This window comes from Lampris incognitus, chromosome 11 (genome assembly GCF_029633865.1).
Source record: "Lampris incognitus isolate fLamInc1 chromosome 11, fLamInc1.hap2, whole genome shotgun sequence".
In the NCBI taxonomy this organism is placed as follows: Eukaryota; Metazoa; Chordata; class Actinopteri; order Lampriformes; family Lampridae; genus Lampris; species Lampris incognitus.
The window spans coordinates 10,542,472-10,558,479 of record NC_079221.1 but is presented as its reverse complement, the minus strand read 5'-3'; the positions used below and the strand labels follow the sequence as shown (position 1 = coordinate 10,558,479).

The window sequence follows — 16,008 nt, the reverse complement described above, 5'->3', positions numbered from 1 at the left end:
TCCTTCGGCCCTTCGAAGGACTACAAATGTAGTGCGTTAAAGCGGACGACGACGGCTCACCTAACGTTCCCGAGTACGCGCTAGGTTTTGTAAACGACAACACACGAACTTCTGATTGAGAAATTAAAGATCGGCGAATCCCAAAGTTCTCGCATTCCGGCATGCACCCCCTCTGTCCAAAATTAAACGTAAACCGTCGCGTTTTGTTCAACCTGCTATTTGTTGAACAGCGTTAGCGGTGGTTGTCGCTACTACCCGCTTGTGCAGAACACCAGGCAACTGTAGTCTCGCCCCAACTGACGTCATGTATCTAGCTGCTGATCAGCCATATCAGCCAATACAATCTATAACATAAGTTTTTCTATAACAAAATGTCAGAATTTTTTACGCGCGTTTTATTTGAAAATTGTCAATACCGACGGAGAATAATTACCGGATAGCTTAAGAAATAATGCGGATCTCAAAATTCAGTTTCCGGTTCCGCTATCTTCCTTTCCGGTTTTGTGCCCGCTCGTAGCCGTCATGAAGTGAGTCCACGGAATCTAATCTATTGTCATCTGAGTGTTAAAACAAAGTGAACTTCCAAGTTGTCGCAGTCATGTTTACGTTGTTATCATTTGCTCACAATGACCGTTTACATTTGTCATTTCTAGGATCGAGTTGTGCAGTTTCAGCGGGTATAAAATATACCCCGGCCATGGCCGCCGTTACGCTAGGATAGACGGAAAGGTAATTCTTTGGGTCTTTCGTCGCCGTTTTGTCTCTCTGGTTCTCTGTGTTGTCTTATCATGCTGGAGAAGTTATAATTAGACAATAGAACTTGTACATGTCATGTCCGTCCGGTCCTTGCTGGTGTTTCTGAAGTAAACTTTAGAAATGGCCTCGAACTAGGCCTTGCCGGTGTTATGACAGTGTCTGCTGCTACCTTGTGGGAGAATATCTTAATTCATGCACGCTTAATAATCCAGGATAATAAAAAAGAAATCGCAGAAAGTTGGATCGGTTCACCTGGACACGGCGTTTATTGACAGAAACGTTTCATCACTTATGTAGTGACCACTTCCGTCTCAACTGACTGCAGGTATCCCCGCACTTAGCGACAGCTTAGTTTTGCTAGTTACAGTCTTACCCACCCTATTGTCCAGATGAACTTATTCAGCTTTCCGTGATTGTCAAAAAATGCTACCGTAGCGCGAATTGATAGCAGTCTAACCCTAAGATGTCGACAGAAAACCGGCTGCCGTTTAAAACCCTGTGCAGGAGCTAACTGTACATTTGCTTGCTCAGCTACGTGTACCTAATATTCCGCGTTAATTAGGTAAGGGTCACCTGATAGGTTTTTTACATGGCCTGCTTGATCATCTTTTAGACACAATTTTTTATGGCCCTTTTGCTCAATTGTGCTTGTGTTACAGCGTACCATCTGTATGCACCATGCAACCAAGTGCCTGTTGATCAAAACTTTATAACACATGTTTCTGTTAGGTTACTGTGTATTGTCCTGCTGTGGTGCAAAACATTTTCCCTCCAGGAATCTACAAAGTGTATCCATGGATAACGGAACTCATTTGGCAGCATTGAGCTTAATTATTTTATTCTCTTTAGGTGTTCCAGTTTTTGAATGCCAAATGTGAGTCTGCCTTCCTGGCCAAGAGGAATCCTAGACAGATCAACTGGACTGTGTTGTACAGGCGCAAGCATAAGAAGGGCCAGTCTGTAAGTAACAAGGTTTTTTTTTATCTATGCTTAGCACAAAAAGTAAGGGAATTTGTGTTTGGTAGATTATATCTTTGTTGTAACAATGCTTCTTGGCAATAAATCTTATACCGTTGAAAGGGCTGTTTACTTCCCTTTTAAATGGTGCTACATTTGTAAGGAACATGCATTTGTGGGATGAGCAGCAGAGCTGAGTATGTGGGTTACGCCCATGAAAAATTTGCCAAATCTTCTCAGCCAATGCCAAACAGCTTATTTTGCTGTTGCTATTGACTCTTGTTTTGAGCTTCTGGTACCCCAGGTGCTGACAATCAGGTGCCTGATATAAGATTTATTGCCAAGAAGCATTGTTACAACAAAGAAATAATCTACCAAACACAAATTTCCTTACTTTTTGTGCTAAGTTTATATATACTCCAGGAGTCTCTTCTTAAAGTGTCTGGAGACAGCTTCCCACTCCCCATGGTTTCCAAGTGTTTTTATTGTTTACAAAGACAACCGGATCGCTTTCTGTTCATTGTCGGCCTGGCTACTGTTCAAAGCAAGAAACCACCATAAGAATCTCAATTTGAATTAGAAACTCCGATCTCAGTCCTATGATAAAGGCAGAGTTAAACATGCGGTAGTATTAATAAGTAGGCAGGTTGTGTTATTTAAGTTCTGTTCACTAATTAGCAATAGATGTGTTGTTCACCGGTCATATGGACCCAAGCCACTTTTGTATTTTATAGTGATACAATAGTAATATTCATCTAAAATTACCCAATATGTCTTATCCTTATCTCACGTATTACTAATAATAACTAATAGTAACGCCGTTTATGGTTAGTACTTGTAATTTAAAACGTGTCATTTTGACCCAAACAATACAAGGGTTACTGGTCCAGTAGAAAGAATGCCAACTGAATGTCGGTTTGGAACCCTCTATAAAGTCCCAGGTGTTGTATCGACCTCTGTTTACCCGTCGAGATCTGTTTGCCCCTAGTTAGATTTTTGTACAGCACCGGGACACTTGATTAACCTTAGCCTAACCTCAACCTAACTATAACCTTTACCTAACTTCAACTGAACTTAACTTAAGCATAACCTCATGCTTACCTTAACCTAATCGTAGCTGATAGCTAACCTGTTTCCATGTGAAGTCTTTCGTCTAGCTAAGGGGAAACGGAGTTTGATACAACACCAGAGCTTGCCCCATCAAGCCAGTGTCCATCTGAGGTTCACTCTTGTTTTACCTCAGTTTCTATCACTCTCCCTCTTTACCTTCTTTGCCTCCTCTGTCAACAGGGTTCTTTTTGTCTTGGCTGGTAGAGTTTCCACTGTCACGTTGGTTGTTCCACCATCTGCCATTTCTGCTACTGGGGATAACTACCAATAGTGACCGATGAAAACAAAACCACTATCCTCTTCCTATTTTGGTTGCGCAATGGTTTACACACTTCCTTTGTGCCCTAAATCAAGCCTTAATTTTCCCGTGAGGTCTTACCCAGTGGCAGACAGAATTGCATAGTGAAAGCGAGGCTTATGGGGAACCAAGGAACCAATCTAAACACCAATGGTGTCATTATTCTATAGCTATTACACTGTGCAATCAACATTTACTTCATAATGATAAGTTAAAGCAAAAAAGTTGTCTACTGCCACTCAAATAAAAGCGTTGATTTTATACGAATGGTGATTGTATAATTCCGAGTTGAACTTGTTATATTTGTTTAATCGTGAAACCTTAAAAACGGTTGGCTATTTGGCTGCAGGTGGATGGTGTGCATAGAATTGGTCTGTGTTATGTGCTGTTGTCTTGCTGTGTTTTACAGTGATGCAGCAGTGCTCACTCCGCACCTGCAGCCATAGATGAATTGGAGATCATAGTACTGGCCATTGACCTTTTTCACCATTGGTCAGCCTCCATACTCTCCTACATCTTTAGCGCATTCTTATCAGAGTTGAAGAGTTAAGCCTGTATGTCTGTTGAGGTTAAAATTATGATGATTCTTGTAAGTATAACCAGCAATTTTTGCTGTAATTATGCTCCCCTGTTATTGTGTATAAGCAGTTGCCTTGTGCAGTACTCGAGTGCGTGTCGCATCCATTTCCTTGAAACATGCTGCTGCTGATCGCTTGACTATTTATTGGTGATGCCATAGGTAGAGGGTATAATGGAAAGCAGGAAACCTGAATTGATCACATTTTGCAAAGTCACCCACCTCTTCATGTTAGCACCTACATTTAGTGGCTGTTTACCTGCTAAAACGTCACAAGTAACTGTTAAACAGTGTGTAGTTGGTATGTTACCCAGATATTTATACCAAAGAGTAGAGATGTAACGGTATGAAAATTTCATATCACGATTATAGTGACCAAAATTATCACGGTTATCAGTATTATCGCGGTATTGTTAAAATGTGCTGAAAATGTTCAAAAAGTACTGATACGCGGAAATCATTTCACTAAGTTTTATTTTGAAAACCACAAATAAAATTAGCAGCACTATGCACTTTTTGTTTGCATAAACATTAAAATAATAAAAATAAATAAAATAATAACATTCCTTATGTAAACATGGAAAAAAACCATACAAATGTGCATTAAAGATGTCACCATGTGGCCATGAGAGGTAACTGCACTTTTGCACATTACAAATAAGAAAACAGCAACCAAAAAGACATTGCTTCACATTTTAACAAGCTTTGGATATAATCTGCATTAGGAATGCTGTTTTGGTATAGATAAGCATATGAAACAGTTTTATTTAGCTCAGTGCTCATGTTGAACATTAGGGCTACTGTCACTTTAAGAAGATCGCAAATTTCTGTGTACGTGAACCAGGAAGCGTCTAGATTTGTGAGTGTTGAGTCGGCGGTGATTTTGGAGACTGAAGCTATACAGTTTTCTTACCGTAGCCATAGTAATAACGTGGCAGTAATAGCCAGCCTTAGTTATAGTTTAGGAAATTATTATTTGATTACTCCTGTATGAAGATTTCGCTGTGGAACCGGAATAAATGTTCGTTTTGTTATCTTTTTACACCGGAGTCCTGTGGAGGTTTTTTCCTTGCTTTTCCTTAAGAACGTACTACGCACGAGTAGCTAAGCCAGTGGAACGGACTGTCGGCCCTCACAAAGAGTAACGTTTGGTAACATGAAAGCTCAAGTTTACATTATTGACAAGCTATTAGCAAGTTAGACATACAAACCATGACATTTTCCCCCATTCCGAAGTCCCCACATCATGCATTCAGCTAAAAGTTAACTTATCTTGCATTCGCTGTAAAGTTGTGGATGGTGGTCACGGAGATGACTCATAAGATTAGAAGTGTTGCCCCCTTTCGCAGCGATTTTCTTTCTGCATGTTCTGCAGACAGGGTAACCATCTTCGATCAGTTTTCCCTCAGCACTCTAACAAAAACCAAAATACGACCACACTTCAGACTTAGTCCTCTTAGTAGGCGAAAAAATCTCCCATGGCCGTCACTGCCTGTGCCTTCCATGTTTAATTGAGGCAAAACAAACCCATGTTGCATGCTGCGCCTGCGCGCCTGCGTCTGAGAGACTATGCTGGACAGTATTTACCGTGAGTTTTTCAAAGCGCGGTAATCAAACACGGTTTTGACGATAATTAAAATTTGAAACGATAATACTAACCGTCGGGAATTTTACCGCGGTTAATCATTAAACCGGTAACCGTTACATCCCTACCAAAGAGTAGTCATAATACCAACCCACTTTCCTTTACCTTTTGTGTGTGTATTCATCGATTCTTAATGTTCTCCCCGATTCGTTACTCTTGACCCTTAACTCTTGCTCTGCTTGTAATTTTTCCCCAACAGGAAGAGGTAACAAAGAAGCGCACACGCCGTGCAGTGAAGTTCCAGAGGGCCATTACTGGGGCCTCCCTGGCTGAGATCATGGCCAAGAGGAACCAGAAGCCTGAGGTCCGCAAGGCCCAGCGGGAACAGGCTATCAGGTAAGCACACTCCTCAGTAGGCGGTAACCTTTCACAGCTGTTCCTCTTCTCGTAGCTTTTTCCTTAGAGCATTAAACTTTGATTCATCAATATATTAATGATAATGAGTTGATAATATTCTGCTGAACTCTCAAAGACTTAAGTACTCAATACACAGTACAAAAAAAAAGTAGCCTCAAGGGATTCTTTCTGAAGGAATTTTGTGCTGCTTAAAAGATCATTCTGTTATTTTAACAATGTGGGTCTTCGTAGTTTTTGCCATCATGCATATCGGTTATCTTTTTACCTACTGGCTTCATTGTGGAGAGTTTGGATATGAGACCACTGCTGGGCTCAGCTTTACAATGGTGTCTTGAGGGGCAATAAAATACGAGTGTCCAATATAACTCAATTATGCAAACCACATGTTTAGAAGTGAACAGGCAAGTGCAAGTAAGTTATTACCTGAACTGTCAAATCTGATCGCATTGCTGACCTGCTAACTGGTTCAACTTGCAGGAATGAGCCGCCTATACTTACTCTAGGTAGTAGTAACCATAAATTACCCGGCTAGCACAATAGAGAAGTCATAGATAATGGACAATCATGGACACAGTCTAAGGCAGGTGTTGTACTTTCCGGGTCCGCATGTTGTAAATTTCGTCACTACCTAAGTCTGCGGATGTCCGCACCCAGTTGTCCGTGTGCAGGTCAGATATGCTACAAGGGGACTGACTACCTGCGCATGGGCTGGAAACCAAAATAGATGTTGAATTTGAAGAGAGACTGTGTGAAGAGGTCCGTCGCTGCCCGTATCTCTACAATTAGTCTTTAAAACAGTACAGTGATTGAGCAGCTGCACACTCCACTTTCTTGCTCTCCGTGCTTTTTTTATTTGATTGTGCTAAGTATAACAAACAAAGCAGCTTTTCTTCTTCTTCCTTGTATGTCACCATTTTGATATGATTCATAGTGCATGCGCAGAAACACATCAGATGCTGCGTATTATGACAGACATCAATCTACTGCGCATGTGTGGAACGTGTCTCCCAAGTGGACTCCACAGAAAGTAGCATAAACAAATACTACGCGTCCATGGTGTCTGCAGCTGTCTGAACACATCCACTCAGGAGTATATTCAAGCCGTAACTGCGACACTAGGGAGTTGTGTTTCAGTTTAATGACAGGTTTAAGGCTCGTGTAGAGTTACCCCGTAACATCTCCAAAATGAATCCACTGAGTAAAAACAATATCGTAACCTATCGGCACAATGGTAAACGTTATTTATTTGGGCAGCGTATCAACCCAGAGACATGCCTGTGGAAATTTCAGGGTTAGTTCTGAAATTCTCACATTACGCACCAGGGGTTTCCAAACCACACAACAAATTACAATGCACCGGACAGAATCTCATGTACTCTTAATAATAATAATAATAATAATACGTTTTATTTGTATAGCCCCTTTCACTGTCAAAGACAATCTCAGTGCTTGACAGTACATTAAAACAATAAAAACAGACACCAAAAATACTGCATGATTAAAAGCTTTTCTGAATAAAAGGTGTCTTAAGGCCTGTTCTCTTCTCCATTGCTTATTAAATGCTTTTATAATCAAGATGCCAGGTGCAGAAGTCTATGTAATATGCTAGACTGGTCTTCATTGCATTACATTATTATATAATACTAGGATATTGGGGAAACTCGAAATGTCAGTAAGTTATTTTGGCCAGAATTCTGACTAGGGTAATGAGAGAAAATCACTGTTTGCTGTGGAATGAAGGGCGTTTCTGTGGTTCTGAGGTAACATGACACATGAAGAGAGGCATATGTGTTGTTATATTGGCAAACACAGTTGGGAGATATGACAACCTGCGTCACTCATACACGCTCTTCTTTGGTTGTGCTGCATGAGCAGCATGTCGGTGGTGGAAACCTGCCCATTGATGGTCATACTGAATCTGATGTAGGCGTACATTTTAAGTGTGAAATCAAGCCCGATACCAAAACAGCTATATTGATAGAGAAATATCAGCACTGAAGTGATTGAATACTTATTTTACACTTGAACTGCAAGGAATTGCTAAATCTAGTTATTGTGACCTGCTCTTGCCCCTCAACAGCTTTCTAGTGATGGTTATAATGAAACAAATGTATGAAAATACTGCGTAGGGACCTTGGTGCATATTGTCTTTCAAGATATTGATATATCAGTAGTGTGAAAACCTGTGTAATTTGAATCCTCAGTGTGTTAACATGCAAAAGAACAAGAGAGATTATAAAAAAAAAATTTCGCAAGCGATGGACAACACATAAAGGCAACTGGTATAGGAGACACAATTTGCTTAAATCCCCACACCATTCCAGATTACACCATATAGGAGTAGCTGCCTTTTGCCCACTTCTTTCTTTTAATTTTCTAGGGCTGCCAAGGAGGCCAAAAAGGCAAAACAGGCAACCAAGAAGCCATCTGCCCCCAGTGCAAAGGTAAGAATGTCTTGATGTAGAAGATGTAATATATATAATGTATGAGTAGATTTGAGGTAATAAAGTTTTACATAAGAATCATATCCTGTGACGTGTTCGCTTGTTGAAAGTGATAGTATGAATCCTCTGATATCTTGGCCACAGTATGTGGGGGGTTGGCGGTCAGCAAGAAACGCATATTGCTCAAGAAACACACATTGCTCAACCATTTACCATCATGATGCCCTTGAGCAAGGCACTCAGGCCTGAGCTGCTTCTGTGGTGAATTACAGAGGACAATGCAGTTTTATAAAGCAACTTGAGTCTCGAGAGATATGACCCAAAATGTTCCTCTTTTGGAGCGAAGAAGTCATGGTGCTTTACAATTGTGCTGTGGAGATCCATTCTTGGAGACACATTTTTTGAGCTTAGTTGTGTCCTTTACCTTGACCAGCAGGTAGATGGTTAATGTTAGACCATTCTGTTAATGACTGTTTACATGCACTACTGCTACTTTCGGCTGCTCCCGTTAGGGGTCGCCACAGTGGCTCATCTGTTTCCATGTCTTCCTGTCTTCTGCATCTTCCTCTGTCACACCAGCCACCTGCATGTCCTCCCTCAGCACATCCATAAACCTCCTCTTTTCCTCTTCCCTGGCAGCTCCATATTCAGCATCCTTCTCCCAATATACCCAGCATCTCTCCTCCACATGTCCTGTTTTCATGCTGACTAATAATATTTATAAACTGGTAAAGGCATTACATAAGGGACGAGTTAATACATTTAACACTAATTGTTTATTGTGGTACATAAAATCAGTAAGCATAGCACGGTAACAGTAAGCATAAGACGCCTCGATTTCAATTGTCTTTTTAGATTTATTTTTGAATGAATGTCTTAGTTTGGTTTATGATTTTTGAAACTGCATGTAAAGGGGGGTATCCAGATGTTGTGAACCACATTTCTAAAATGCAAACATGAAAATGGTGAACTGAAAGGGTGGCAAATGGCAAGAAATCTCTTCTGCAGTAACGCTTATAGAGCGAAAAAAAAATACAGACAGGCAGGACAAAATCATCCACCATGCTTGGGGAATGCTGCTGTCACCATCAGGCAGTGACAGGAAGTTTTAGAAGGGCATGTTATTATGTCAGTAATAACCAGTGTACCCTTGGACTGATCATTAAAACAAATGTTTACCTGGGTGTTGGAGAAAATATGGTTATCAGCCATGTAAACACTTGCATCAGAAACATCGCCTTAAGCTGATGACTGTAGTTATTGGTGTCGATGTGCGTGTAAACAAACTGCCTTGCATGCGGGACTCTGGGGAGAGAAGGAACAGGTCTTGTTGTGTGAAGCAGAGTTTGTTTGTGTCCTGCTCAGAAAATCGCCGCCAGCAATTTCCCTAAAATGACTTTTTGACGTATTGTATTCAGTACGGGAACCGATTTGGCCTTGTCTGTTTACCTTCTATTTATGGTGAAGCTTTAATTCGCGGCTGGTTTGTAGCCTAGCCAAGCACAAAACGCTTAGAAAATGGGTGCGCAGTAGCAAAAAGTTGTTTATGGGTTTCTGTACTAAAAATGTCTTTTGTTTTCAGGCCCCTACCAAGGCTGCGCCAAAACCCAAGATAGCAAAGCCCATGAAGGTCAACGCACCTCGTGTTGGAGGAAAACGCTAAAGCCGTCTTTGTGTTTTGGTTGTGAATAAAATGTTCTTGGTTAACCGTGTTGTCTGTGGCGGTGATTTCAAACTGGCGTTGGTAGCAAGCGCCTTTAGGTGACGTTATGGCAGCAGCTTTTTTTAGCCATTAACACTGCTGAGATATAGAATATCAATCTTTCCCCTGGTAAATATTAAGAACATTTTCATTTCAAGGATAATTTACTCTTAAAGTATAGTTGATGGGAAGGCATGGATGAAATGTACACAATTTGGCTTCATAAAGTGTCATAGTTAATTTTCCTTTTCAACTAAACAAGGGAGCTATGAACATTTCGCACTTATCCATTGGCACAATTTATATTTACTAATGCTTTTATGGGCTTTGTTGCAGAATTTAAACAATAGACCGTGGTCAAAAACCTGAAAGTCATCGTCATACACACTGAATTAATCAAATAAAAATATAGTGAATGATTGATCAGTGTCTTAAATTGAGCAGGGCAAGATTGTATTTGCATACGAAGAGGTTTTGGGTTTGGAAAGGCCAAATTGTAACGAGCTGAAAACCTCAACGTCTTGCTGCTTTGGTCACAAGACGTCCTCACAGCAAAACCGCTTGGGTGAGACTCACGAGCTAGTTCTTTCCACTGCACTATGAGCAAGTTGGAGTTAAAAAGGTTTGTTGTGATTGCCCAGTATGTTTTTTATTTTTACCCCGAGCTTCAGCGTTTGTGATGTTTCGAAGCCGAGGGGGGCGACTGCTTCATTTATCACTGCAAGGTTGAGACACTTGCCTATCTCTAGTAAAACTGATGTTGAAATGGTATAGATACCCTTATACATCTACATAATCCTTTATGATGTCATTATTAAAACTGATATTTTTCCAACACATGGCCTCTACCTCATATTTAAACATTGCTCAATGGCACAAATGAGACGTCTGTGTGCCAACCTTAATACAACCAGGTGATCTAGTCTTGGCGAATAAAATGAATTGAAAATGATATTCGCATATGTATACCAATCAATGATTTTAAATAGGATTTATTAGATTCATTACATAGCCATTAAACAGCCACAGACCCATAATTGCCACCCTTAAAGGTGTCGTTCCTGTAATTCACTCAGCAGATTGGATTAAAATACAGAAAATAGATGACGGCAATTATTGCTAGAATTAGGAAAATCTGAAATGAACTTAATGAAATAATTCCTTTTAAAAACAAAAAAGTTCTAGTTAAGTTGGCAACTAACAGTATTTTTTTTTTGTTGATAGCAATGAGCCACAAAACAATACGAATGTTTCTTAACAGACTCGGTATCATGATAACTGTTCTCCATAACACAGCTGTACAATTTAAATGTGTGGCATTGGTGTAAAAGCATTACCGTTACAGGAATCGGAGAAAGAAAAAAAAAGGCTCTGTAGAGCTGACACTATGAGGAGACAAAATATGCATGAAGTATGATTTGCTGACATGATGCTTTTTTCTGTTAAAGCCATTAAAATGGATGTTAGGTGGTAATAATGAATGACTTCGTTATTGAGTAGCAAATTCCAGGATTCGCACTCAATTATAAATAAGCAATGACAAGACGTGAAAATGTGACGCCTAAAACCACACTCAACACATTTTTTCTTAGGAAATGAATGCATGAGGTACTGAGTGTTACACCTGAACCAATGGAAAAAGCTAAATTTCCCAATAAGTGCATGATATATAAAGCATGGAGTTAAGAATGTACAATCAAAATTTGTGGAACAAGTCCATTATAATACCACAACTTGAGTCGATGACAACCATTCTCGAGTGAGTTTGAATATGTTTAAAAAGTTTTTTTCCTTCTTTCACCCTGAAAAAATGTGAAACTTCAGCAAAACTGGATCTAACAGGCTTTCTGTGGTAAAATAATGGTTATGGCATGATTAGAGAGGAGACAGTGGGATGGAGAGGACAGGAGGTGAGAAGGGCCAGCTCTGTGCCCAGTGGAGAGTCTCCCTTTTAACCCACTGTAGTGGAGGAATTGGCAACCAGGAAAACACTCAGGACTCTGCAGACTCCTTCGCACTGGCCTTCTTATCTTGCTTATGCCTTTTAAAGGAAAAAGAGGAAAGACATTACTATATCTGTGTCGCATTAATGACAGCACCATCCCTTTTTAATACATCCATCCATTATCCCAACCGCTTATGCTGCTCTCAGGGTCGCGGGGATGCTGGAGCCTATTCCAGCAATCACTGGGCGGCAGGCGGGGAGACACCCTGGACAGGCCGCCAGGCCATCACAGGGCAACCCCCCCCTCCAAACACACACACACACTCACACCTAGGGACATACACTGAGGGACAATTTAGTACGGCCGATTCACCTGACCTACACGTCTTTGGACTGTGGGAAGAAACTGGAGCACCCGGGGGAAACCCACGCAGACACTGGGAGAACATGCAAACTCCACACACAGGACGACCCCCCAGGACTTGAACCCAGGACCTTCTTGTTGTGAGGCGACCATGCTAACCACTGTGCCACCATGCCGCCCACCTTTTTAATACAATGCTCGAACAAGTGTCTCGACAGAAAGATGTAGAGTGGGAAGGAGCAGGGAGTTTTTGTTCCCCTTTCCCTCTGAAGACTAAAGAGCATCAAGACGTTTCCTCTTTCAGGTAGACATGAATGACAATCTTCCCAGAGGACTTCACTAATTGTGACTTGGGGTTGAAACTATGTCTTAAAAGTCTTGATAATGGCCACATGCAAGCGTTGTGTTTTGTATTTTTACCACTACTGGTAATGTATTGGCTAAACTCAGTTAAACAATAACTTGTTACCATCACTTTGTATCGGTTAAGTGAGGGTTATACATTTCAAGCTACAGTGCATTTTCCTTTAACCGAATACGAAGGCTCTGAGAGTGATAATGAAGTTGGGTAACAGAGTTCCTGTCCAGTTTTAGATATACAATCAAGATGGCTCCCCCTATTTTTTTACTTTGATTCTTGAGATAAACCACAAGTCAAAATGTCATTGCACTAGGCTACACTGAGTGTAACTGCAAAACATGATAAATTAACTTGAAACTTGACAGGCGGTCTTTACTCAACAGCTCGCACTCACCTCCAAATCCGGTAGAGCTGAGAGCTTCCTGCACCACCCACAAAGAAGTTGACAGCAAAGAGGTTCCAGTTTTTGGGGATAATAACCAAGGAGTACCTGGACCAAATCAGCCCTGGTTGACAACAGAAACATTCAATATTCAACAAACTTGTTCAGTGGACGTTTGGTCGGGAATGTGACAGATATGTTTTGTTTGTACAGACCCAAGCAGTCGTTGTCATGCTCTCATGAACTTTGAACAAGTCAAAATTGTGAAGTCTTTGGACAAACAACTACGTACTTTAAGCACTTTGAACCAGAGGGGTTTTGAAACATAGCCCATATATGAGTGTTCGTTTAAAAAAAAGAAAAAAGAAGAGGACTTTCAAAATTATTTGGAATCATCTACTTTGGCTTGGGATATATTTGCATGTGTGCATAACTCAATATAAACATTTCCACTACTGTGATTTTTGCTGGAAGATACACAAGTATATTTCTTATTTCGAATCATCGGCATTTTGACCAGAACAATCAAAACTGTGACATACTATAGAGTACAGAAGTGTGCTTTCCACACGGAGACCCTCCATGGTATTACAACCTACAACACAAGCACATCTTATCTTCCTCACTCCTGAATACAGAATGGTTTCCATTTTACCTGTGGCAGTCAGAACTGCTGACTGGGAGGTACTGAGTTTCTCTGCTGGACGATTCAAGTCAGCCAGGCCAGCTATGACCAGACCCTGTTGTGACGACAAGAACAGGTGACCTTAAATCCATCAAACATGGTCTGGATTACCTGGAATACCTGCATCAATCATTTGAACTGAGGTATTTTATCACGCAAAGGTAATTAAGTTAATAAAAGTAAAATAAAAATAATATTTTATATGATTTCACATCTATACAAAGAAAAGCCCTTACCCATTTAAACACTGGCGCCCAGAAGAAAACAGTTTTTGGACCTACATAAAAAAGATAGGAAATATTGCATTTGACAACTACAAATAATAGCAACAACAAAAATATCACCAGTCGTTACTGCATGATGACATTTCATAATAACACAAGCATCCTCCCTTGGACGGCTTTATCCTCCAGCTAGACTTTTCCATTAGGTTACAGGATTAGATGTAATACCAGAGTGGACAGCCTCATACCCACACCTGGCTACTAATAGATAGGTCCTATGATAAACTTTGACACATCATCAGTGTGTCAAAGTTCAGCAGAAGAAGACAGAGTTGTAAAAAACACAGTATTGGATGTATAAGCTCTTAAAGCTTTGTTTTGTTTGAGTGACAAAATAACTGAACACGGCCCTCCAAATGTGACTAATTTATTGGTATATTCAGGTGCAAACAACAATGAGCATGGACAAATAACACACTTAATCAAATCAAGACATTGCTTCAGGCTATCAAAACAAAGGAGGTAAGGGGACAAGGCCGTCTCAACCAATCATGTTTCAGGGAAGTGCCTCGTGCCGCCCCCCACCCCTCAACATGTGGTCAGGAAATTGTCCTTGACAGCCTGTGAACTATAGCCCAGTACCTTTGCACAGACTAAACAAAAGCCAGGCTGGTGTAATCGACGATGTGGTGCTCTATATCAAGCCTTAACCTTGGTGCATTAAGTCAATGTCAGCACCTAAACTGGCATGCTGATTTACTAAACATTATGGCATAGAGCAGCATTCAACAGAATTTAGTTTAAAAGAAAGAGGGGTATGTACTCATCAATATGACCTGGCAGCGGAAAACCAGATGGTCAGGTGCAGGAATTTTAGAACTAAAAAATTACAATGAGGAGTGATATCTGATATCAATGATAATCATCTATCCACAGCCATGTGTAGAAAGCTGGTTGAGTAACTGCTGTTATTTATCTACCCATAGTAATGCAAAGAACCTGCACACACACTTCAAGAGTAAGTGCTACGAAACTTTAAATAATGTTAAACAGCACACCAACTGCGACTTGCTCTATCTTTACTAAGTCTCTTTAATGAAATATACCATGACTTAGTTTTCATAATGCAAATCTGTCTGAAACTGGCTTCTTCATATCAGAATTGCATTGTTTGACAAATCTGTAATTGAATGTCAATCTATGACTTAGAGCAAGACTGACAGAGCTATAAATATGTGTTACAAACCAGTTTAACAAGGCTTCCCTCCTCCCCAGACAGACTTGCTGTGAATGAGGAGCTTAACTAGCGTTACTCCAGCAGATTAGTGTCTGCAAGTGCACTGCAGCTCACTGAGAACAAGAGGTCAGTAAGCACGACGCCAATATAACATAAAGTTTTCTCACCTGTGATCTTGTAACACAGGGGTGAGAGATGGTATATTACAATACAGTCACTGACAGACGGCATCTCTATATTGAGGCCCGATCATCCAAATCATCAAGTATGAAACATCTCAAACACATTACAGATAAAGTTTTTTAAAAAATCAGTTGCATTACCTGCCGGGTGATTGTAAACAGGTCTGAGTTTCTCTGGCAGCATATGCTCAATTTTAGTCAAAACCCTGTGGTAGGATGCTCTCAACCCTGCCATGATGGTTGACGTCAGGACTGCCGGGCTAGCTGCCACAGTATAGACACTACAAACGGAACCTGAAGCTAGCTGGCTAAGCTATCTATCGTTCTTTTAAAACGTTCGACAAGTAGGGCTTTGCGCGTCGTCCGATTCTTAGTGAAGACGTTAAAAAAAAATCAGTAAACGTCAGCTGATTTACATGAGTTGAAATGATGCTGCCCTAAAGACGACCTTCCCTGGGTTGCACCCTCGCCATGCTAGTGCTAACCCGACAACAGACCGGTCGGGGATTGACGCGCCGAGGTGACTTTCCTCACAGTGCAACCTACCTACCGTCGTCATGAGGGGGCGTGGCCCACGAATCCGCCGTTTTCATTGGCAGATCCAACTCTAACGAACCTCTCCGAGCGAGTAATCCAGGTGAGGAAATCACAGGAAACTGAATCCGCTCATCTGGACACGACGTGACCTCCGGAGGGAAGGTTGTCCGCACCCCCCTTCCCCTTTCACAGCTATTTCTTTTTCTTGGAAGAGAGATTTGTTTTAAAATATTTCTATGCATTGT

General features: G+C 40.8%; 2 protein-coding genes and 1 non-coding gene across 3 annotated transcripts; 2 read left to right on the top strand and 1 right to left on the bottom strand.

Annotated features, from left to right (window-relative positions):
• The first annotated feature begins 463 nt into the window (after positions 1–463).
• rpl24 (ribosomal protein L24) lies at positions 464–9,851 on the top strand. The gene is made up of 6 exons (XM_056289288.1): positions 464–527; positions 654–729; positions 1,606–1,716; positions 5,543–5,679; positions 8,081–8,144; positions 9,727–9,851. Exons 1-6 carry the CDS (start codon positions 523–525, stop codon positions 9,805–9,807), a joined length of 474 nt encoding a protein of 157 aa, XP_056145263.1. The 5' UTR covers positions 464–522; the 3' UTR covers positions 9,808–9,851.
• Positions 3,470–3,639, top strand: LOC130121356 (small nucleolar RNA SNORA23). Its single transcript, XR_008811063.1, has one exon. It is a non-coding gene; the product is annotated as a small nucleolar RNA SNORA23 (small nucleolar RNA).
• Positions 9,852–9,997: 146 nt separating the features above from the next.
• On the bottom strand, positions 9,998–15,540 carry mpc2b (mitochondrial pyruvate carrier 2b). The gene is made up of 5 exons (XM_056289289.1): positions 15,368–15,540; positions 13,820–13,860; positions 13,554–13,638; positions 12,911–13,022; positions 9,998–11,887 (listed from the first exon to the last, which is right to left on the bottom strand). Exons 1-5 carry the CDS (start codon positions 15,459–15,461, stop codon positions 11,839–11,841), a joined length of 381 nt encoding a protein of 126 aa, XP_056145264.1. The 5' UTR covers positions 15,462–15,540; the 3' UTR covers positions 9,998–11,838.
• Between the last annotated feature and the right edge of the window lie 468 nt (positions 15,541–16,008).

Coding starts and splice junctions, on each gene's coding strand:
- rpl24 (XM_056289288.1), top strand. Junction 1,717..5,542: donor AGCATAAGAAGGGCCAGTCT/GTAAGTAACAAG, acceptor TTTCCCCAACAG/GAAGAGGTAACAAAGAAGCG. Junction 5,680..8,080: donor CAGCGGGAACAGGCTATCAG/GTAAGCACACTC, acceptor TTAATTTTCTAG/GGCTGCCAAGGAGGCCAAAA.
- mpc2b (XM_056289289.1), bottom strand. CDS start 15,461: ATGGCAGGGTTGAGAGCATCCTACCACAGGGTTTTGACTAAAATTGAG. Junction 13,639..13,819: donor GGGCGCCAGTGTTTAAATGG/GTAAGGGCTTTT, acceptor TCGTCACAACAG/GGTCTGGTCATAGCTGGCCT. Junction 11,888..12,910: donor CAGCTCTACCGGATTTGGAG/GTGAGTGCGAGC, acceptor TTCCTTTAAAAG/GCATAAGCAAGATAAGAAGG.